This window comes from Mus pahari, chromosome 19, assembly GCF_900095145.1.
Source record: "Mus pahari chromosome 19, PAHARI_EIJ_v1.1, whole genome shotgun sequence".
NCBI classification, from domain to species: Eukaryota; Metazoa; Chordata; class Mammalia; order Rodentia; family Muridae; genus Mus; species Mus pahari.
Window position 1 is genome coordinate 15,152,439 of NC_034608.1, and position 23,633 is coordinate 15,176,071.

The window sequence follows — 23,633 nt, forward strand, 5'->3', positions numbered from 1 at the left end:
TTTTTTTTGGTTTTTCAAGACAGGGTTTCTCTATATAGCCCTGGCTGTCCTGGAACTCATCACCTGGAAGGTCCCGTGCCCTCAGAAGCCAGAAGAAGGCATAAGAACCCTTAGAATTGAAGTTAACATTGGTTGTGAGCAGCCACATAGCCACTGGGAATCGAACTACGGTCCTCTGGAAGAGCAGCCAGGCCTCTGAACTGAGCTAGCGCTCCAATCTTCTAAAGCCCTGTAAAAGGTATGTGTATGCACCTATCTACCCGGGGCTGTGTGCCGACAAGTGTCCAGGTGCAGAGGCCTGAAGAGGGGCAGATGTCCTGGAGCTGGGGTTACAGGTGGTTGTGAGTCTCTCAACATGCTAGAAATCAAATTTGGGTTCCCTGGGAGAACGACTAGCACTCCTAACCTCTGAGCCAGCTCTCTAGTCCCTCCCCTCCCCTTGGCTTTTTGAGACAGGGTCTCACTGTGTAGTCAAGTTCTCCAATACAAGCTCCTCTTGTCTCTGCCTCTCTAGTGCTGCGGATACAGACAAGTGCCAGAAGGAACGCCACACAGCGCTCCCAACGCTGTGCCTCTACTTCAAAACCATATTCACTTTTCCGTGAGACCCCTTCTTCCACTGTTGCTCCACCCACCATCTATCTCCCTATTGGACTAAGGCAGTTGCCAGTTTGTATTTGTGCATTTCACACAGCCAAAGGGATTTTGTTAGTACCAACCCTGTCTCTCTTTTGCCTAGAAGACTCCCATGGCTCCTAATTCCTTGGCAGTAAAGACCAACAATTTCCTCACATAAAACTTGCCTCAAATATAGATAGAGTTCATTAGTAGAATCTGCCTTATAATCCCCCAGTGAGGGGCTGGGGGTGTGGCTCAGTGGTAGAGCCCCTGCCTAGAATCCCCCAGTGAGGGGCTGGGGGCGTGGCTCAGTGGTAGAGCCCCTGCCTAGAATCCCCCAGTGAGGGGCTGGGGGTGTGGCTCAGTGGTAGAGCCCCTGCCTAGAATCCCCCAGTGAGGGGCTGGGGGCGTGGGTCAGTGGTAGAGCCCCTGCCTAGAATCCCCCAGTGAGGGGCTGGGGGTGTGGCTCAGTGGTATAACGTTGCTTAGCATGGGGGCTGAATTTGAGCCTTGCCATGGCCTACAGGGCAAGATCCTGTCTCAGATAAACAGAAGGCTGTAGCTCGATTGGTAAAGTGCTGGCCCAACATGCACAGGGATAAAGCCCTGGGTTCCACCTCAGCACTACATCCAATCCCAGTCCCAGGGAGGTAGAGAGATGAGGAGCAGACATTTAAGATCATCCTCAGCTAGATGGTTATTTTAAGGCCAGCCTGAGCTATGTTTTGGGGTTTTTTTGTTTGTTTGTTTTTTTGTTTTTCTTGATTTTTCAAGTCAGGGTTTTTCTGTTGTAGCCCTAGCTATCTGGAACTCACTCTGTAGACCAGGCTTGCCTCAAACTCACAGAAATTTGCCTGCCTCTGCCTCCCAAGATCAAAGGCATGCGCCACCACTGCCCAACTTCAACCTGGGCTACTTGGAACCGTCTCAAAAATAAACAAAATTCTCCTTAAAGTCCATTCTCTCAGAAAAACAAAAAAACCCAGCAGCACCTCTTGTTTCTTGTACCCACCTAGCTTGGTGACCTTTAGGGCTGTGAACTTGTTCTTCCTCTCTCCTGGTTCCCAGCTTTCCCTCCATTGAACCCATAAGGAACCTCATGCTGCCGCCCCCATCTGTGAAAGCCACACCTCTTTACCTTGCTCCCTTTTTCTTCTCTGCCCCTTTATCTCTCTCCTTTTATACTTTGTAGCCCAGGCTAGCCTAAAACTTACTATGTAGCTCAGATTGCACTCAAATTCCATCTCTCATTGTCTTTTTTTCCTCCTCTTCCTCCTCTTCCTTCTTCTTCCTCCTTACTTGGTTTGTTTGTTTGTTTGTTTGTTTGTTTTTTGAGACAGGGTTACTCTGTGTAGCTCTGGCTATCCTGGAACTTGCTCTGTAGGCCACGTTGGCCTTAAACTCAGAGATCTGCCTGCCTGTGCCTCCTGGGTGCTGGGCTCAAATGTGTGCCCCACCCCACCCTACCCCACCCCACCCCACTCCCTTGGCTCAAATTCTCTTTGATCTTCCCGCCTCCAACTGTGAGTGTGGAGATTCAAGCACTGGATCTGATCTTCCTGCCTCTCCCCGTGAGTGCAGAGGTCCAGGCATGAGATCTGGGCGTGCCTGGCTGCACTGTGTCTTCCCTGGCCCTTAACTCTGCCAGGTCTCATCCTAACCTCATCTTCTCCTGCTCAGTCTCTGTTCTCTTCTGACTCCACACTGTTAGCTCCTCCTCCAGGGTAGTGATTTTAGTTTTGTTCAAAGCTGGATTTCTGATGCCTGGCACTGGGCCTAGTACAAGAAAGACCCCTGACACCCATGAGTGAGCACCGGCCACAGAGGACAGAAATACAGACAGCTGCCAAGTGTGAGTGTGCTGGAGCTCAGGAGCATCCCTTGCTCCAATCCCCGGTACTCCTCAAACCACACTGGAGCCCGCTCCCATCAAACAAGGTGTGTCCCAGCTTTACCAACGCCAGGACCCCCACCCTCCCAAACGCCTGCCTTCTGATACTCACCCAATTCATCTGTGGAAGGAAGAGAAAAGAAAGGTGAGGGTCAGACACCATCAGACATGATATCTAACACAGATTCCCCCACCCTGTCCCCAAGGTAGACTTCCTGGGGCTTCCACCCCCAATCTCCTTAATCCCTTCCCGGGCTATCCCTTCAGTTCTTAATGTTGGGGGCCCAGCATCAAGATATTCCCAAAGGAACTCAGGAGCATCCCCCAACACCTGCCATCCACTAAAGCCCTCAGACCAGGATGATAGTGTTACCAGGAACATGTGGAACAGGGGGAAAGGGGGAGCTGTGAGTGGATCTGGGGTGTGTATGTGAGTAGCTGACAGACATGAGCAATTCTAAATAAATTGTGTACAGGTTCCATCCTGAAAGTCCACCCTGGGCCCGAAGAAACTGACCAAACCCGAGGTGCTGTCCACTCTGCACCCTAGCCTAGCTCCCCAAATCTCAGGCTCAGCCCTACTTTGCGGAGGGGATGGATGGGGAAGAAAGGGCAGCAGCCATGCTGCATACCTAGTGAGACCTCATCACTTCCCCAGTAAATATCAACTATGAAGTAGTGGAGACCAACCTCCCATCATTCCCCAGATAGGACTAGAGGACGCCAGAGGAAGTAAATGGGTCCAGAAGTCACTCAGCAGGGAGGGTCACCCAACTGACTGGAGTTATTGTGAAAGCTACTGGCTAGGGACTGAGCACACAGTATCCCAGTATCTGCCAGGTCCCTCCTCCTCCCTTGCCTCCTGCCCTTCCTTTTTCCACACTCCTGGGAGTGGCTCCTGGCAGCCTGAACTTTGCCCCTTAGACGGCAGTTTTCACGTACCCTCATCTTAACTCATCTGTGAGATCAGTAAATGCCAAGTTCCCTTCCAGAGAGTTAGGGAATGCTGAGGGTTTGAGACCGGAGAGGACCTGCCAAGACCAACCTCAAAATACTTAGTTTTGGAAAACCCTTCTTAGATCGCTATGCCGGATGAACCCAGAGATGCAGAGACAAACTTGAACTTCCAGGTATTGTGGCATGTGACTGTAATCCCAGCACTAAGATGATGAGGCAGGAGGACTGCCACTAGTTCCAGGCCAACCTGGGCTACACAGTGAGCTTCAGGGCAACCTGAGCCAGACCAAATCCAAACTCAGGAAATTCTAATGGGCTCCTTAACAGACTCCTGGGAGCTGGGTCTGGAGTCCACCACTGCCACCCTAGCACTGTGGATGGGGGACTGTGGCTCTTCCAGGCTTCCGGGAATCATGGCTTCCAGGCTGTGCATGCGGGCGGGGTCCAGAAGATCCCAACTTGCCTGTCATATGTCTCACTAAGACACACTCAGCTTGAGAGCTGAACAGTGGGGACCATGCCTGCCACATTCTCACTTTACCCAGAGTTCCTGTTTGGCACATCAGAAGGAAGGAATTTGTCCTTCCACCTGCCCTGTTCCATCAACCTGTCTCCACCCTACTTTTGAATATCACTGACCCCCCCCCCAAGATCTCTTCACAGCCTTCACTGCCTTTTATAATCTCACCTTTGTTTATAGACCTGCTTCCTTGTCTGGGTAGGGAGTCCTGTAAGCACAGGGCTGGGACTATCTTGGTCACTGCTGTGTCCCCAGCAATGACCAGCACTGAGACAGATATAGAATTCGTACATAATAAATAATAATCGAACAGATGCTATCAGGATCAACTTGTTGGGGACCTCAATGCTGTGATTCGGACCATACAAGCCTCAGCTCGCTCCTGTCCTGAACCAGTGTTTGGGTCACTCCTGTCTCCAAGGCCAGCCCTACCTTTCTACACTTCTGAAACTCCCATTTCCTATGCCTGCAACGGGACTGCAACAGGACTGCTGGTATCCACCCTGGGAGAAGTCTAGGCCTAGACAACCACGGAAGCTACAGCGTTCTCACACTGATAAGATCCAGCTGCCTGGTTTGTTTGTTTGAGGTAAAATCTCATTATATAAACAGGATGACTTCAAAGTTGAGATCTTCCTGCCTCAGCATCCCCAAATATGGGGACTCCAGGCATGTAATGGAGGTTGTGATGCTAAAGTCCTGTTTCCCAATTGGTTCTTGATCTATCCATTAAAATGCCATGGGCCAATTACTGGGCAGAAAGAAAAGCTGGGACTCCTGGGTCCCTTCACCATGCTTGGAAGGGAGAAAAAAAGTCAAGCAGCCACATGAACTCTTGGGCAGAGCAACCACAGGCGGCTTCTACTACAGGGTGGGAGGTTGGGGGTGTTGAGCTGGGACTGACAGTGGCTGAGCAACTGAAGTTGATTGGGGGTGCTGAGCTGGGAGTTCTGGGAAGGGCACGCTAGCTGAGGTAGATTGGGGGCGCCCAGCAATTGTTCTAATAAAGGTAAGTTGAAATTGAACAACTGTGCAGGTCTGTGGTTTTTTTTTACCCATGGATCCATTGTTCTCTGGGCAGGGGCTGGTAGAGAGGTCCTTTCCCAGAGTTAACTCAGGGTACCAAAAGCTACAAACAACAGATGGCATGGCGCCAAAGTGGAAGGCGAGAATCCACTATTAATTTAAGAATTCTCGGATGGATGACACACACACAGTGATACAAGTCTAGAAAGGGGGGAGAACTGGTTTCTCAGAGAGCAGAGCAGAGCAGAGCAATTCATGTGGCTACACAGGCATGGGGATGGGGGATAGGGAAACTTGAACAAAGGAACCATCAGCTCAGAGATGCTGGAATCTCCTGCTGTGCAAAGAGACAGGATGGCCGCTCTGAGGCAGAGCCAGACCGTAAAAGCTGTCTGCTTCCTACAAGCAAGTAATCAAAGGATAGATTTAAAAAAAAAAAAAAATTTTTTTTTTTGAGACAGGGTTTCTCTGTATAGCCCTGGCTGTCCTGGAACTCACTCTGTAGACCAGGCTGGTCTCGAACTCAGAAATCCACCTGCCTCTGCCTCCCAAGTGCTGGGATTAAAGTCGTGCGCCACCACCGCCCACCTGGCAGATTTTTAAATTTTGATTTAATTGTTTTTAAGAATAGAAGGGAATACAGATTTTTTTTCATGAGCCACATAGGGATCTCTTCCTTCAGTTCAGAACTGATACAAATTGCTTAAGATGAGAGGCAGAGAGTCAGATAGTAGAATCAGCAAATATTAAGCTCCAGAAAAGAGAGGAGTCAGGAGACTGCATGAAAAATGTTTTAGAGAATATTTGAAAAAGTCTTGCCAGGACAAAGTCTCGGGATCTTTGAATGTGGTGTACTCATGGGATTGATGGGTTTTCTTTGCCTGGTAGGACAAAAAATAGAGCCTGGAAATAGGCTTTTATAGTAAGTAGACACAGACAATAAAATATTGAGACATTTGATCTTAAAACATTAGATCGAAGGCAGGGGCTAAGTCACCTAGGCTATCTCAGACAGTAGAAATTTAGGCCTGAGAATTATATAAAGAGAGACTGGAAGTAAGTCCATACAGTAGGTGGCAGAGACATTGTGTCATTAGGCCTTGACCTCGTGACGGTCGGGGGAGACAATAGAAACACCGTCGTGTCAGTTAATATTTGCTTAGAGTGCTTTGTTTGCTTTAATTTGTTTTATTTATCAAAAACGAGTATGGTTTTGAGTTTAGTAGTAGCACTGTTAGGAGGTGTAGGTGTGGCCTTGGAGGAAGTGTATCACTGGGGGTGGGCTTTGAAGTTTCAGATGGTCAAGCCAAGCCCAGTGCCACTCTCTCTTCCTGCTGCCTGCTGATCTGGATAGAGAGCCTCAGTTACTTCTCCAGCATGATCTCTACCTGCATGCCACCATACTTCCTGCAATGACAACCATGGGCTAACTCCTTGAACTGTAAGCCATCCCAATAAAAGGTTCACTGTAGTTGCTATAGTAAGCTGGGTGGCAGTGGCAGTGGCAGTGCACACCTTTAATCCCAGCACTTGGGAGGCAGAAGTAGACAAATTTCTGAGTTTGGGGCCAGCCTGGTCTATAGAATGAGTTCTAGGACAGCCAAGGTATGGTAGTTTGAATGTAACTTGCCTCCATACGCCCATAAGGATTAGCATTGTTAAGAAGGTATGGCCTTATTGGAGTAGGTGTGGCCTTGCTGGAGGAAGTGTGTCATTTTGGGGATGGGCTTTAAGTTTTCATATTCTCAAGCTACACCCAGTATGGTACATAGTCTTCTTCTGCTGTCTGTGGATCAAAATGTAGAACTCTCAGCTCCTTCTCCAGCACGTCTGCTTGCATGCTTCTACAGTTTCTGCCATGTCAATAATGAACTCAACCTCTAAAACTATAAACCAGCCACAATTAAATTTTTTTATAAAAGTTGTTGCCGGGCGTGGTGGCGCACGCCTTTAATCCCAGCACTTGGGAGGCAGAGGCAGGCGGATTTCTGAGTTCAAGGCCAGCCTGGTCTACAAAGTGAGTTCCAGGACAGCCAGGGCTACACAGAGAAACCCTGTCTCGAAAAACCTAAAAAAAAAAAAAAAAAAAAAAAAAAAAAGTTGTCATGGGCTGGGCGTGGTGGCGCACGCCTTTAATCCCAGCACTTGGGAGGCAGAGGCAGGCGGATTTCTGAGTTCAAGGCCAGCCTGGTCTACAAAGTGAGTTCCAGGACAGCCAGGGCTACACAGAGAAACCCTGTCTCGAAAAACCTAAAAAAAAAAGTTGTCATGGTTGGGTCTGGAGAGATGGCTCAGCGGTTAAGAGCACTTACTTCTCTTCCGAAGGTCTTGAGTTCAAATCCCAGCAACCACATGGTGGCTCATAACCATCCGTAATGAGATCTGATGCCCTCTTCTGGGGTGTCTAAAAACAGCTACAGTGTACTTACATATAATAAATAAATAAATAATAAATCTTTAAAAAAAGTTATCATGATCATGGTGTCCCTTCACAGCAATAAAAACCCCAACTAAGCCAGGGTGGAACCCAGGGTCTCGTACTTTTAAATAAATGTTTACCACTGGACAACACCACCAGCCCTTGAGGGTTTTTTGTTTATTTAGTTCACTTTGAGACAATCTCTTATGTTACCCAGTATGGGATTTTGAATAAGAATGGTTCCCATAGACTCATATGTTTGAATACTTGTCTAGAGTTGGTGAAACATTATGCAAAGAGTTAATAAGTGTGGCCTTGTTAGAGAAGGTATGTAACCAGGCATGGACTTTGAGGATTCAAAGGTTCACACCTTGCTGGGCATGGTGGCGCACACCTTTAATCCCAGCACTCAGGTGGCAGAGGCAGGCTGATTTCTGAGTTTGAGGCCAGCCTGGTCTACAGAGTGAGTTCCAGGACAGCCAGGGCTATACAGAGAAACCCTGTCTCGAAAAAACAAAAACAAAACAAAAAAAAGTTAACACCATTCCTAGTCTCCTCTCCCTCTGTCTCTGCCTCTCTTTCTCTCTGTGGCTCTCTGACTTAAGCTTAGGGTTCAGAAGGTGAGCTCTCAGCTGGTACTCCAACCTATGCCATCCTGCCTGAAGCTATTCTCCCTACTTACATGGTCCTAGGGTCACCCTCTGAAACTGTAAGTCTCAATAAATCCTTTGTCTTGGTTGTGGTGGTTTGTCCCAGCAATAGAAAAACAACTAAGACACTTAGAGAGGCCTTGAACAAGACATGTAGCTGAGGATGACCTTGAACTCCCTATCTTCCAGTTTTCACCCCCTAGGTACTGGAATCACAGGTGTGAACCATTGAATAGGCCCCATTTTATAGAGTGCTGGGATCAAACCCAGGGCCTTGCACATGCTACGTAAACTCTCAACTGAGCTGCATCTTCTATCCATCTTGTTTGTGGGCTGTTTGTCTTTGTTTTGTGTTTTGATACAGGGACCCACTATAAGTGTCAAATTTGTGCCCATCTCCCGCTTCAGCTTCCCTTGTGCTGGGAACATTACAGTACAGTATTGGCATGTACTGCTATTACTGGCAATAGTCATTGTTGAGGCAGGGTGTCTCTGTGCGGCCCTGGCTGTCCTGGAACTCCCTCTGGAGACCAGGCTGGCCTCACTGAGATCTGCCCGAGTGCTGGGATTAGAGGTAAGACCACCTCTGCTCACCCCCTCTCCCTGCCTCACCAAGGGTCTAGACAATTTAAATGCACATGGTCTGAGAACTATGACAATCTAAGTAACAGCTATTATTACTCTTATTATCATGACTATGCCACTAACAGTTACTATGAACTGGAAGGCTGTGAATTTGTAAGCATCAACTCATTTAACTTTCTCCATCCCCACAAAGGAACAAATGGGTATGATACAGATGAATAAAACTGAGGTAGTTTTAGGGAAATCATGTGAGGGGGTGGTAACATCATTTCTGAAATTCAGTTCCAAGGCCCAAGATAATGGATGGTGGGGAACATCTAATAGGGCCTCTATTTAGGGAACCAGCAAATAGAATTATACAATCTTCTAACGGTCTTGGAAATATGGGCATGTAAGGGATTATTTAAACCAGCAGGGGGGGACAATGCTGCGATTATAAAAAGATAAAGGGGTATTAATATAGGTTCTAAGGTGTGTGGTGAGGTATGGGGGAAGGGAGTGCCTCTGCGGGCCCACACCAAGGCATCCCTTCCCCCTGAGGGTCCAGCCGCAGGAAGGTCGGTATAGTGTAGAATAGTTTATTTAGGGCATGGGGAGGAGAGTTAAGAGAGTAATAGAGGCAGAGAAAGGCAGAGAGAGGGAGTAGAGAAGTAGAGGCCAGCCATGACTACGTGGAGAGAAGGGGAAAGGGAATGGGGAGCAAGAGGCAGGAGCAAGAGAGTAAGAGAGCGAGGAGGGGCAGCAGCCCCTTTTATAGTGGGCCAGGCCTACCTGGCTGTTGCCAGGGAAATGTGGGGATGGAGTCCAGACAGTACCCACAGAGCTTGAAAAGTGGGTACACTCGTTCCCTCTCCGATTCCATTTCCTACAAGCAGGTGGGCAGGGGCTGTGGGGGGTTGCTCACCTGTGGTCCTGGAGACCGTTAGTGACAACGAAGAGAGGTCGCCGGAACCTGTGAGATGGAGACGGGGATTAACGATCAATGCAGGACCAGAGAGACTCTGACAAGCCTGCTCCTCTCTCTGGCTTGGTCCCTTGAATAAAGTCCCTCCTCCTTACCGAGCTCAGGTGCGGCCGGCCTTCTCTAACTCTTGACAAAAGTTCTGGCTTTCGTTTCTGCCCTGGACCCCGCCAATCACCACTCAATATCCGCTACTTTCCCCATTAAGGTGGGACTTGGAGGACTCCTGATGCCCCCCCCCCCCGTCTCCTTTCTTCCCTCAGGGCGAAATCCGAGTCCCAATACTTTGTCACTGGAGAACTTCCCTCGCCCCAGAAAACTGCAGGCCCCGCCCCTTTTCAATCCCAGCGTCAGGCCCCGCCCTTCGTTTTCTGAACAGGCCCTGCCCCTTCCCTAGGCCTGTCACCACGCCCCCACCCCCCACCCCCGCTACCCCAGGGTAAGTCCCGCCCACTCCCTGAGCCACACACCTCTTCTTGCTCTTGGAGCCTGACCCCGCCCCTATTTCCTGTCAAGTACAGTCCTGGCTCCTCCTCCTCGAGGTCAGGCACCGCGCCTCCTTAAATCTTGAAGCTGGGCCCCGCCTCTTTCTTTGCCTTTAGGCCTTGCAGGAGGAGAGTCCCCCTTGTTTGGAGATTATAAAGCCACTTCCTCGAATTAGGCTCCGCCTCTTACTCCTAAGAGCAGCCTCACCCACTCTGTAAACCAGAAGCCTCCTCTGAGTTTGCCCCGCCCCCGTGCGTACGGCTCCTCCCCCCAAGAGTTATGCCCCGCCCCTCCTCTCCCTCGCCGCCGGGCCCGCCCCCTTCTTTGCCTCAGGCTCAGGCCCCGCCCCCTTCTCACTCCTTAGCGGGACGCCTATCCTGTATCTCCCCGACAGGACCCTTCACCATCCTCTACCTTCTGCTTCGTCCCTCACGCAGTGTCCCCGCCACCCTCGTACTCTCCGCACCGAAGCGCGAATCCTGCGGGAACCCGCAGACGACTTCGAGCGCCCCGAACTCCCCCAGCCCGAGCCCCGCCCCAGAGGTTCCACTCTGCTTACCCAAGGCCCCTAGCTCGGGCGCGGACTCTCTGGCAGCGCGGCGACTCGGCATGGCCCGGCCCGTAGGGACCGACAGCCCAAAGGCCAGCTCAGGGCGAAGCGCGCACGAGGGCAAGCCGGGCAGCCGGACAGCCCGGTCGGCTGGGACGATCACCGGCCGGGCGAGCCGTGCAAGGCTAGGGCCGAAGGCCGGGCTGGACGCACGGCGCCCGGGGCTGCGGGGGGCGCCGGGCCGAGCGGGCGGCGGGCGGGGGCGGGGCGGCGGAATTCCCCGGCGCCGCCGGCCTGCGCGCCCATTGGCTCGTACCCCTCCGTGACGTCACGTCAAAGGGAATGGGAAAACCCCCGCTGCTCACGTGACTGCGGGGGCGGGGCCGGCCGGGAAGCGAAGGCTTGGCACTTCGCAGGGTCCGGGTGCGAGTCGCTGCCCATTGCACTGGCCAAGACCACTGAGATCCGTCCGGGTCCACTGGCGCCCTACCTACAGAACAGGCTGAGAAATGGGCATTTGTTTTCCCCTACGAGGTCTTGAACCTGCTATCTTTCAGGCTGGCAAATGAAGCCAGGAGTGGGAAGTTAGCTGCCATTGATAATTTGTTTGAAGTAAAATTTAGATAGGGTCTCATCTTGCTCAGACTGATGACCTTGAACTGCTGATCCTTTTGCCCCCATGGATCCTTCAGATTCGTCCCTCAAGTGCTGGGACGACAGGGATGACCACCACCTGGTCTATGCAGCACTGAGTGTGAACCCAGGACTTCATGAATACTGAGCTACAATCCCAGCCCCTTGGTGATATATGACACCTATAGAAATTTGTATGTTCCATTCCACTTCTATCATAGCATGTGTGATCAATGATTCAACCAACCTATGCATAACTAAGCACTTGCCGTATGCTGCAGCCTGTAATGAAAACCAGGGTACAGCATTCCTAAAACCAGGCCCACTTCTTGCTCCAGAGGCAGAAAACGGCAGCAGTGAATGGAGTGGCACCGGTAACTACTGCTACACACCAAAGCAAAGAGCATTGTTTTGGTTTTGCTATGTAGCTCTGGCTAGCACTGAATTCATGATAATCCATCTGCCTCAGCCTGAGTGCTGGGGATCGCAGGCGCCTACCATCATGCCCAGCTTAGAGCAAACTTTTCCTTGCAATGAAAGACTCAGGCTCAGGCTTTGAGAGCCAAATGGTCTTAATTTTCAAATGTGCCATCTTACATAAACAGCCAAGGACCAGAAGCAGGGATGTGGCTATGTTCTATTAGAACATAATTGGATAAATATAGAAATGGGATTATCATGTAACTTTCACATTGAATCACACTCTTTTTCATTTTGTACCAGAGGGGAATGTGCCAGTGTTGTAGGCAAGCCCAGGGGTGGACATGGGATAAACTTGCCAGTCACACACACACCAATCACTGCTTTCCTTTAGGTTTGTCAACTGTAGTGCTGAGGATGTGGCTTGTGATAGAATGCTTGTCTAGCCTGCATGACATTCTAGGCTGTCTTCTCAGCACACAGCAAGATATTGTAGCCACAATATGCCCATTCTGGAGAGGCAGAGGCAGAAAGGCCACTGAAAAGTAATGAGTTCCACTACATAGCAGGCCCTTGTCTCAACACAAACAAAACAAATTAGAGGGGGGAAAAGAAAAAAATAGGGCTGGGGGGGTAGCTTAGTGGTAGAGCACCTGCCTAGCGTGTTAGAGGACTTGTTTTGATGGCCTGGATCTGAGAACTCTGAATTCAGGAGCAAAACTGAGAGCCAGGCATACTGGCTCACACCAGTAACTTAAAACACTTGAAAAGCGGGGGCAGGAGATCACCGTGAGTTCTAGACCAGTCTGGACGACTCACAGCAGGACCCCGACTCAAAAGACAAGCCAACTCTCTCAAGAGAGTTGTAATGGGAAGGCCCTGTGTTCAAATCCTAGGTCTTCTGGGCAGTTACACAATTCCAGGCAACTGATTTCACCACTCTGGACTTGAGTTTCCCCTAACAGGGATCCCTTCACAGGATGGCTTTAAAGACTCAAGGAGGTCATCTAGCTGATTCTTGCCACAGGTCTTCCATGCACCTGCACTATTCAAACTACTAAATACTTGTTAGGGTACATACACCAGGCTGGCCTCTGACCCCTGAGTACCATGATTAAATGTGTGACATCGCATGGCCAGCTGGGAAAAAAATCTTGAGTTTCTCATCTGGAGGTACAGAAAAACATCACAAACTCCAAAGAGCTGTTGTGCACGCACACTCACACACAGTGTAACATAACAGTACTGGACACTGTTCTCAAAGTTGGGGACAGTACATGGAACATCCATGGTGTTTTCCATTTTTTATTCTTTCAAACAAGGTGTTAAATAGCCCAGGCTGGTCTCAGACTCAACTTATAGCCAGTGAGCATGACCTTGATGACCTGATCCTTCCGCCTCCACCTCCAAAGTCAGGATTACAAGTGTGTGCCACTATGCCAAGTCTTGTTTGGTAGCCCAGGCTAGGTTAAAGTTTGTAAATCTGGATTGACCTCTCAAAATCAAGGATGGGGAATAAGCACTGTGCCCAGCAGTGCCTAGAGTTCTGCTAGGCTGTGAGCGCCACAGGGTTGCCATGGAATGTTGGTCCTACTGTGTACACAGAACTGTCCTATGCTGTCTGCCCAGAGGGACTTGCGGAAGTCTCCATCTACCACCATTACCTCACCCAATAAGGGCTCTGGATATGTCCAGATGTCTGTGAAAGCAAATGGCACCAGAGTGGCTAGGACACAGCAGTCACAGAGAGCAGCAGCTGTGTATTCACAGGTCTCGGTCCAGTGAAGGAAGTCTCCTTGCCAAGATGTACCAGTGGGCTGAGCCTCAGGACTAGGTGGTAAGGGGTGCCTGGGAGCACCACCAATTGTGTCCTGCAGGTACCTGGGTCCCAGGAAGGACTTGAGAGACTGGGGCTACAGGTGAGGCTGTGGCAGAGCATGAGACAAAGGCCCTGGGGACATGCAGCAGCCCCCTGGGGATCACATTAGCTGTCTACTCTTCTGAGGACACTGGGACACCTGGGCAGCAGGTGGAAGGGGAGCCCAGCAAGTAGTGCGTGTGATACCTAACTGTGAGGCACCATGCCTGCTTGACTCAGCAGAGAGAAGTAGGTGGAGCCTGAAGGAACCTGGGGTGGGCCAGTGCCTCCTTGCAGCACTACTGATCCTACAGTCTGGGAAGGTGTAGTGAGTACCCCAATGGCTATCATTCTCCTGGAGAGGCTAAGCAGGCCCTGCTCCTGGTATGGACAGCTGGGCTCTTGAGGCTAGCATTGTGGAGGGACACTGCAATGACACCCAAGGATTCATTCTGTCCTGCTGTGGCCCAGGTAAGTGCATACAGGCCCCATTCTGGTTTTTCCATCGAGGAGTATTAAATAGGGCTTGTCCTTCTTGGCTTGCCCCTTGATTCACAGGCAGACTCGGCGGTGTTTAGTGTTTCAGGTCTTGCCTGGTGGCACGCAGCTGGACATAGAAATACCAGCTGCTTTTAGCCAGCAGCCTCGTAGGAGTCTAAGATGGAACTGTTTTGGGAGACCTCTTGCAGGGCAGTTATCCTGTTTGGGTATGTGTGCTACAGTGTGTACGTGGAGGTCAGACAACACTATAGTTGCTTCCCTTCTGCCTCTGTGTGGTTTGGTGATCAACTCAGGTTGTGTGGCCTTGTAGCACAATGGAAGGGCAAAGCCAGGTTATCAGGGTTGCATGGCAAATACCTTCACCCACTGAGCCACCTTGTAAGCCTCTGCCATCTAAGTTAGCTCTGACTTACAGGCATACAACACCACTAATGGTTTATGCAGCACAGGGTTATTTTAACCCAGGGTGTTAAATGCTGAACAACCCCAGACTCCACTCCCCGTCACCTCCAGGTCTCTTGAAGACCTGAGCCAGCTGCATGGTCCAGACAAGGAAGGCAGAGGAGGTGCGGTGGTTGAGCTTAAGTTAAACACCCATATGAATTTATTAAATCCAGACTGTGTTAAAGGGTGGCGGTCTGGGAGCAGGGCGGTCTGGGGATGAGGGACAAGATGATGGAGGACCACAGGCGTCCCACAGAGGAGCCCTGGCCCCTTCCCCGCCTGGCCCACCCTCGGCGCCATACTGGCTTCACCATGATTCCCGATGGTGCTGGGCTGGCAGGGCGAGATGTCTGCAAACACACAGGAACAGACGGATAGACAAGACGACGGACGGTGCCTCCACATACACACAGCCAGCCCCAACCTGCCCGGCCCCATCTCACACACTGGGCCCTGGCCCTGGGGGCCTCCTGCCGCCCCGGCCTGATCTGTCCAGGAAAAGGGCGACAGTGAGGGTAAGGGAGGGGCCCGGGAGGTGGTGGTGGTCAGTCACCAGGAGCAGATAAGGAGGACTGCAGTGGCTAATCCTTTTTCTTGTCCTCTGCTGGCTTTGGAGGGGCTTCCTGGGGCTGGCTGGCAGTGCAGGCCCCAGGAGTGGCCTTTGGGACTGTGGAGGCATCCTCTCCGCTGACAGCTGTGCAGGGTGCTGGTGTGAGAGCCCCTGCTGTAGTGGACGCCTGGGCTCTGGATGCCGCTGCTGAGACATCCTCTCCACTCATACCGAACTCGTTCACACGGGTGGGGTCGACGCGGTAGATCCACCGTTGGTAGAGGTAGATGAAGAAAACCACATCTGGGGGAAGGGACTGTGTGAGGGACATGGCCCAGCGCAGTGAAGGTGAGGCTCCTCCCCGCCCACTCTATCCCTGTGTCCTCTGGGCCTTACCATCCCGCAGGCAGCCAATCCGGTACATGACAGGCATCTTGATGACAAAGGCGAACAAGTCATCAATGAAAGTGTTGAGGGCCTTGTAGGTGAGCATCCGCCAGGGCAAATGGGCCACAGACTTGAGCTTATAGTTGATGAAGAGTTGCGGTGTCATGGTGATGAAGCCTTCAGGAAGACAAAGAATACCATGACCAGCTATCTGGGCTCACTCTGCTCCTCTAGCACAGCCTACCCCAGATCGCTGCATTCTCTTTCCAACGTCCCCCCCCTTTGGAGACAGGGTCTTGGGCTGTAGCTTGGGATAGCCTTGACCTCAGATATCCAACCCCAGCTTCCCAATTTCAAGCATTTCCTGATCTGTATGTTGTCTCTCCTGGTCAGCTCTGGGGACTATTAAGCATCTTTCCTCAGTGGGGCTCCTAAACTCCATCTAAGTGCACCTTTACTGCCCTGCCCTCGTCTGTACTCAGTACTCACTGTGAGTGCCTGCCTTCTCTCTGCACTTTAGGATTCCCTCAGCACATGAATTCCTCTCTGTAGACCTGGCCAGAGGAATCCTTAAAGCTCCCTATTCCCATGGCTGCCCACACTGGTGAGCACTGTCTGGAGGCCAGTGAGTCCCAGGACAGGGCTTGGCTGCTGTGCTTACAGAAGCTTGAGAACATGAGCCTCAGATGGTCTGCAGGCACAGGCCCTAGAAGTGGGGGCAAGGCCAGGCCAGGCCTGGCAGCCAGCCCCAAGGCTGTGGCCTCCAGGAATGATGGGCCTGGAACTGTGTGGACACGCCCTCCAGGCAGGGTAGAGCTGGACCTGCTCACCAAAGGTCAGCAGGAAGCCGTAGAGCATGCTGAGCACCCAGGAGTACCAGCCCTTGTGCTCCAGGTACAGAAGGCTGTAGACGGCATAGCAGCCCAGCAGGGGAAAGAGGATCCATGACAGGTACCGGAACGCCATCTGTGGGATGACGGTGGGGTGGGGGGTCACTGAACGGGCCAGCTCTGCAGGCCCTGTTCAGTGGTTCTACTCCTTGTCCTCATCCACCCACACCTGGTCCAGCAGGCTAGGCCAGGGGAATTTCCAGGTGGCTCTGGGAACTCTGGACTTGGCCAGGAAGTAGCTGTGGCAGGCGGGGAACACAGGGTATGATATGGGCCTGGCAATGATACTGGCAGGCGAGACCAACGGCCCAGCCTGTCCCTGATGAGTGTAGGTGCTTGGAGACCACCCCAGGGCGATGGGGGGTCACTCACATCATCATATACTTTGGTTGAAGACTCAATGTAGGTGGACTTGTCTTTGAAGGTTGGGCAAGGGAAGATTCCTGCCACTCTATGCTCCCGGTCCAGCTGCAAAGGGAAAGTCAAGGTCAGCTGGGACCTGGCTCCTGCCACTCCCCAGCCAGAACCGCCCCTTGCCCTTCCTCACTCTTCCCAGTTCCCCTGCCCTAATGTGACCCCAAAAAAATCCCCTACTGTGAAAATCCCCTAGGTCCTGAGAGCTAGGCAGGCACTGGGAAACCCCCAGAGACCAAGGCAGGTCCAGGCTAAGCAGGCGACCCCCTTCCCACCCTGCAAGCCCCACAGCAACAGAGAGCCTGACTCACCCGGACATCCATGACTTTGGTAATCTTCCAGAGGTCAATGAGGACCCCAATGAAGACGCTGACCTGTACCACGAAGTTGGTCTCATTGTCCAGGATGTAAAGGAGAACCACGAAGGACTGGAAAACGCCAAAGAAGACGGAGCGCACCGACAGCCCCTCCAAGGACTGACGACTGTTCCAGAACTGAATGTCTGCAGAGGATGTGGGCACAGGCAGTCAGCAGCTTCTCCTGGGCTGCACTTTCTCCCACAAAAGCAGAGGAGGCATAGGACCTTCCCAAGGTCATAGGGGATAGGAACACAAGCTCCCTGAGCTGGTCACCTGAGGGTCATCAGGTGTTAAAGGAAGCAAGTTAGCTAGGACCACACATGGGGCTGTACACCCTTGCATGGCAGAACCTGGGCAGACACCAGATCAGAACCACACAATGCCACCCTACCTGCCTTGCACAGGAAGATCCAGGGTGTGTGCTTGGGGACCTTCTCTTCTGGCCTCCCACTCAAACTGTGAGCTATCCTTGGGGCACAGACAAACCCTGGTGTTTGGTCTTCATGTGGACACCTGGGGGACCTAAGCTGACAACATCCTGCTACTTCTGGTCTCGTCAAGCTGGACCACAAGCATTCAGGGCTCCCGGCATCCATGACTCAGGAGCATGGACACTGGCCCACATGCCCAAACCTGGGGCTTAGCACATCCCACTCATAAGGTCATCCATCCCTCAAAACAGTGGGGACCTGACATAGGGGGCAAAGTCTAGCTCACACTTGCTGCTTCCCATGTGTGGCCAAACTTGCTCTGCACTAATCTCTGGCTGGGAACAGGGCCAGCAGAGCATGGCAGAGCTCCCTATGTAGGCCTTCCAGGAGAGGTCACACTGAGTACCCTCAAGTTTGCCCACTATGTTCTTCTAGGGTGGCAGCTTCCACTGCAATGTCAATGTGACAGAGGTGTCCATCACTCCTGTCAATTCCAGCAGCTTCAGGGGACTCCTCCACCCCTACCCCCACTATGGTCTACCAGCCTAGATGCTGACAGAGCAGTTGGAATGACTGCTGTAGCAGAGTTGCACAGTTGCAGGCCTGCCTCTGCCTCAGCACCTGGAGCTGAACATAGCCATGGGCTGTTCCAGAACTGGGTAGCTGTAACGCTGGGGCCTCCCTGTCAGGCAGGGTGCTGGGAGCAGCCCCGGGGCTTCCCTTTCTTTTGGCTTTGGAGTTCCCCACCCTGCTTCCTGGTGGTACCACCCTGGCCTTGGCCCAGGCAGCAGCCCAGCGCCTCCCTTAGTTCTGTGCCTAGTGGAGTCACGGTCCCTCTTCAGGCTCCAGCCCTCTAGAGTAGAGAGAGACCCCAGACACAGAGGAAGCAGGGAGCAGATTACTTTGTCTGCCAGTTGCCTCAATGTCCTGGGCCCCCATGCCTACCATTTTTGAAAGCCAGGAACTCGAAGACACTGTGGACAATGGAGACGATGATGGTGAGTGCCAGAAGATACGGACTGGTCTCCAGCAGGGCAACCTGAGGAGAGAGCCTGTGAGCACTGCTCTGTCCCTGCTGTGGCACCTCATTTCCAAGAGCCATCCCCTACATGTTCCTTGGAATCCCAAGACCTCTACAGACCTGCTCTAGTGACCGTCAGAGAGAGAGTGTGTTACGGGCAAGAGGAAAACAGGAGAAAGTAAAGGAGTAGGGAGCCAGGTCCCCAGGGTTAGCTAGGGTTAGGGACTCACTTCCTGCCCACTGCTTGGAGGGGTTGGGGCATTTAGGCAGCTGTGAAACAGTCCGGGGAGCGTTGGGTGGGATTTCCTACTTCCCCCGGCCTGTGGCCACCCCACACACCTTCACTGAATCCTGTTCCTCATCCGACTGCTCATACAGCTCATCACCTAAGAAGTTCCAGGGTGACTTGGTACTCTGTGCAGCATAGAGTTGCCAGCGCCATAGCGACAGCGGGCAGAAAGAGACGCGCAGTGGTAGGCTGGCCAGACTCTCATTAATGGGGTAGTAATCCTTCTGCAGGTTCCAGTAGTCATTGAAATAGATGATGGGGTAGTAGTCACCACTCACGGCATCAAACTTCACATCTGTGGGCACATGGAGCGGGCACTGCTCAGCCTGGCCAAGACACCACATAACATTTCTTGAAGGGACCATGAGGAGCAGAAGGGTCCCAGGACCTCAATGAAAAGGATGCAATGGCAAAGGAAGTGGCCCTGAATGAAGGCCACCAAAGCTGGTATCCAGTACAGCTTTCACTGGTGGTCATATACCCCCAACGCTATAGGAAACAGTGAAAACCAGGTGTGAACTGACACCCAGAGACAGCAGCCATTCCCACCCACACTGGCCAGGGCTTGACTAAGGAAGAGTGTGGGAAGAGAGGGGATAGGCGTAGAGTGGTTAGGAGAGAGTGGAACTAGAAGGGTCTCTCATAGATGGGGCTGGGGGAAAGACAAGGTCACAGGCCCTGTGCTTCGGGCTTAGCTTACATTGGTCCAGTGGGGGTGGCACACTGCCCTTCACCCATGGTGTGTGGTCATCCACGATGTTGATGGTGATGTTGGGGTGCCAGTGCGAGATTACTTCTACAGGGCCATAGTCCTCGGCCCTCTGTGGGGAGATGGGAAAGGAGCAGTAGGCCTCGGGCAGGCAGAGGCCCCATCCACACTACTGCTTATGCCCTCCCATGACAACTGGGGCAGAAGAACAGCCACTGCAGCCATGGCTGGTAGGTGCATGTTGATACCCATCACCTACGTAAGACTCAGATTCAACCATCCTCCACCTCCTCATCTGAAATAAGGAGAGGCTTGTGGAGGCAGAGGCAGGCTAGTCATACACAGGACAAAAAGCCCAGCCCAAAGAAAGCACCTTGGCATCTCCTCTCAGAGTAGCCCGACTTCACTCTGAGACCATGCCTCCTGCCCAAAGCTCATGTGCCTTTAGAGAAGTGCCCTGGTTTGCTCAGCCCACCAGGAGTCACAGAGATGATTAAGTCTACAACTGCTCCAAGCTCCTGCTCCTGCTCTGCGCCAGCCAGCTACATAGTGTCAAGCCAGCCTCTCCACTTCTGTAACTTGGAGCAAGGGTCCCATGTGAAACGGGCTCATAGCTAGACCTACCCCGCCTGGGCTGACAGGTCTGCAGTCTTCTGATCTCTGAACTCCTCCCAAGGAAGTGCACAGAAGTGGCAGTCACTTGGCCTGACCAAAACTTGTGCGCAACTAGGTAACACCATGATCCCTAACAACTCCACTTCTGTTTACCTTGATCATTTCTGGGTCAGCTTCTGTCTCTCCAGTCAGTAGGTTCTTGGTTTTCTGAAATCGCCTGCGCTTGTATTTGTTGATCACTGTGGGCAGAGGGAGGTGGGTGAGGCCTGTGAACACTGGGATCCCATGGCTGCTGTGTCCCGGCTTCCCACTAATGATTCTATCACTTGGGAAGCCTCAACCACCCCCTAAATTTCAAGGAGCCACCGTCCCACCTTTATAGAGAATCAGCACTTACAGATTTACCCAGGCAGAAAGCAGAGCCTCCCATCTCTAGAACTTGCTTGAACTCCCTAAACCACCAAAGGGCACACATCTCCCTGGAGCCCACACCACACCATTGCTCCCTTCCTCAAGACCTCCCTCCTGCGTGGCTGTGGCCACCATTTCTCTGCAACTGCACCTCACTGTGTATCTTAGGCTGGCCCTCACCTTGAGGGCTACAGGCATGAACCACTTCACTGGCGTTCACCTCTCCAAGGAGGTGATACGGTCCCTCTCCTGGACAGTTAAATTCCATCACAACACACGGTCACCTGCCTCTTAGTTCATCCATATGCTCTGTACCCTGGGCTCAGGGATAGCCCCCTGAATACATGGCCACACATGGGGGAGTTAGAGAGCGGTTCCAGAGAAGGTCTGGTGCCAGCAACGTGAGAAGCCAACATGAGAACTCCAACACTGTGAATCCCCAGCCACAAGTGGACTTACTTCCCCTTGCTACGGTCAGGCTAGCCAGGGTTCCCACCACCTTGCCTGAGACAAGAGCAAAAGGTTGACCACACCCTCTCAACTGAGATGTCATTAGCAAAAGGTTGACCACACCCTCTCAACATAGATGTCATTAGCTCTTACTCATGTTGAGAAGGAAAACTGCCTCCCTTGCTGAACCTAGTGGTGCAAGCCAGTCATCCCAAGTTGTTAATGACTGAGGCAAGAGGATCAGAGTAAGTTCACGGCCAGCCTAAGCAACCTAGTGAGAGCCTCTCAAAATAAAACTAGAAGCCACTGGAGAGATGGCTTGTGGGTAACAGCACTAGGGTGAAAGTACTAATACAGGCAAACACTCAAGTACATAAAATCAAATACTCATTAACAAAATAGATGTGGCTGGGCAACATAGCACAAGCCTTTAATCCTAGTACTCAAGAGGTGAGTTCAAGGCCAGCCTGGTGAGTTACAGGCCAGCCAGGAAAGCACAGAGACCCTATTCTCAAAAAACAAAAAAAAAAATTAAATAATAATAAAATGGACTTAGGATAGTCTGTGATGGAGTGCCTGCCTAGAATTCCCCCATCAAGGAGCTTGGGGGTATGGCCTAGAATCACCTCCCCAGGTGCTAAAGGTGTGGCTCAGTGGTAGAACCCCTGCCTAGAATCCCCCAGTGAGGGGCTGGGGTGTGGCTCAGTGGTAGAACCCCTGCCTAGAATCCCCCAGTGAGGGGCTGGGGTGTGGCTCACTGGTGGGCACCTGTCTTGAATGTCCCTATAAGAGGCCTGAGGGCATAGATGGCAGCACAGTCTACTGTGTGAAAAGCCCAAGGTTCCACCAAGAGGCAAACAAAAACCACAAGGCCTGTGCTGCTGAACTGTCCCATTCCATCCCCACAAGGGAGCAGTGAACATAGAGCTCTGGGCTAAGATCACATAGCTCTTGTCTCCTACAAGCTAAGGGATATTGGTGAATTAATGCCACTTCCTGGAACCTCAGTAACTATCATGGAGAATGAGGATAAAGCCCACACTTCATGGGCCAAAGTCTACAGCTCTTACAACATCAGCACCATTCCATTTTTTTCTCGATGAACTATTTGAAAACTAGCCTCCTTGTCCAGCTGGAGTAACAAGCACCTGCAGTTGGTATCTCAGAGAATAAACTCCAGAGACATCCTCCAAGAAGCAAGGAGACTGTCAACAAGCAACAGACAGGGCTGATGAGAACAGGGGATACAGACATGGACACACATATTCACAGCACCCACACAGTAACTTACAACCATTCATAGCTCCAGTTTCAGAGAATCTGATTGACCCCTGCCATCACTAGAAATGTACATAGTGCACATACATATATGCAGGTATAATATTACACACATAAATTTAATAGATAGAAGATAGACTGATTGATTCATCCTAATAAGAAACTGCCCTTATCCTATGGGAGCAGAGAAGCCCTGTTCTGGAAGACCAAGCTTCTAAAGCTTCTCTGTCCGTCTGTCCATCCGTCCGTTGTCCGTCCGTCCAGCCGAGTCACAGATGCTGGTACAACTGGGCATAAGCTATGGGTGGGATACATAACTCACTGATACTTGTCCCCCACACAATGTAAAACACCATACTTGCCCACCAACTCCATGTTGAGATAGTGAATTCAGTATTATTCCTTTGCTTTGCCTTCCTCTTGGTGTGATGTATGGCTGTGTGGGAGCATGTGAGTGTGGGCGTGTGGAGGCCTGAGAAAGACATCAGTTGCTTTTTTGTATATACCAAGGAAAGGCTTCTTCCTTGAACTAGGGCTCACTGGCTGCCTTGGCAGTTGACAAAGATGCTGGGGACAGACTCTGGTCCTCACTTTAACCACTGAATCATCTACCTACCTAGCTACTGTTTTGTCTTTGAGATGTGGTCTGGCTATATGGCCTGGAATTTACTGTGCATCCTAGGGTGGCCTTGAGCTCACCATCCTCTCACCTCACCTTACAAGTGCTGGGATCAAGGCTCTTACTACCAGAAGCTGCTCAGCACATTTCTCGCCATTACTATAATTAACCAAGTGGTTTATTTACTTCCGCACTAAGACTTTGTGCGGCAGGAAGCTACAGGCACCTACCCCCATGGACAATGCTGCCCCAGCCCTTCGTCACTGGCTCTTAGAGAAAAGAAGGCTACAGTCCAGCTGGCCCCGAATTCCCTAATCAGAGATGAAGAATGACCTTGAACATCAGGTCCTCCCCTACCCCTCCAATGCTGGAATCACAGGTGTATACCACCATAGCCGGTTTGCTGCTTAAGGGACCCAACCCAGGGCTTCTGTAGGACCAGCAATCACTGTCCAACAGAGCCGCAGCTGCTCTTTCAAACTCACTGCTCCATATCAAATTCTGATCAGCTTCCTCTCTCCATCCCAGCCCATCTTTGTGACTACCACCTTCCACTCAGCAGTTCTCTAGGCTCCACCTGCTCTTTGTTTGTTTGCTTTTCGAGACAGGGTTTCTCTGTATAGCCCTGGCTGTCCTGGAACTCACTCTGTAGACCAGGCTGGCCTCGAACTCAGAAATCTGCCTGCCTCTG

General features: G+C 51.6%; 2 protein-coding genes across 4 annotated transcripts in view; both read right to left on the reverse strand.

Annotated features, from left to right (window-relative positions):
• Positions 1-10,915, reverse strand: part of Relb (RELB proto-oncogene, NF-kB subunit) — a 28,879-nt gene extending 17,964 nt beyond the window's left edge. Inside the window, exons 1-3 of one of the 3 annotated variants that reach the window (XM_021219387.1) lie at positions 10,673-10,915; positions 9,571-9,618; positions 2,622-2,630 (exon numbers count right to left, since the gene is read on the reverse strand). In XM_021219387.1, the coding sequence (XP_021075046.1) occupies positions 2,622-2,630; positions 9,571-9,618; positions 10,673-10,724 (109 nt within the window). In that variant the 5' untranslated portion in view covers positions 10,725-10,915. Of the gene's footprint in view, positions 1-2,621; positions 2,631-9,570; positions 9,619-9,725; positions 9,803-10,672 lie in introns of those variants that run through there. The other 2 variants (XM_029531906.1, XM_021219388.1) reach the window with 2 other exon arrangements.
• A 3,735-nt stretch (positions 10,916-14,650) lies between these two features.
• Clptm1 (CLPTM1 regulator of GABA type A receptor forward trafficking) overlaps positions 14,651-23,633 on the reverse strand; it is a 32,232-nt gene continuing 23,249 nt past the window's right edge. Inside the window, exons 6-14 of the mRNA XM_021218617.2 lie at positions 20,338-20,423; positions 19,561-19,681; positions 18,911-19,155; positions 18,496-18,589; positions 17,072-17,262; positions 16,719-16,814; positions 16,287-16,422; positions 15,466-15,633; positions 14,651-15,372 (exon numbers count right to left, since the gene is read on the reverse strand). Of these exons, the coding sequence (XP_021074276.1) occupies positions 15,101-15,372; positions 15,466-15,633; positions 16,287-16,422; positions 16,719-16,814; positions 17,072-17,262; positions 18,496-18,589; positions 18,911-19,155; positions 19,561-19,681; positions 20,338-20,423 (1,409 nt within the window). The 3' untranslated portion in view covers positions 14,651-15,100. The remainder of the gene's footprint in view (positions 15,373-15,465; positions 15,634-16,286; positions 16,423-16,718; positions 16,815-17,071; positions 17,263-18,495; positions 18,590-18,910; positions 19,156-19,560; positions 19,682-20,337; positions 20,424-23,633) is intronic.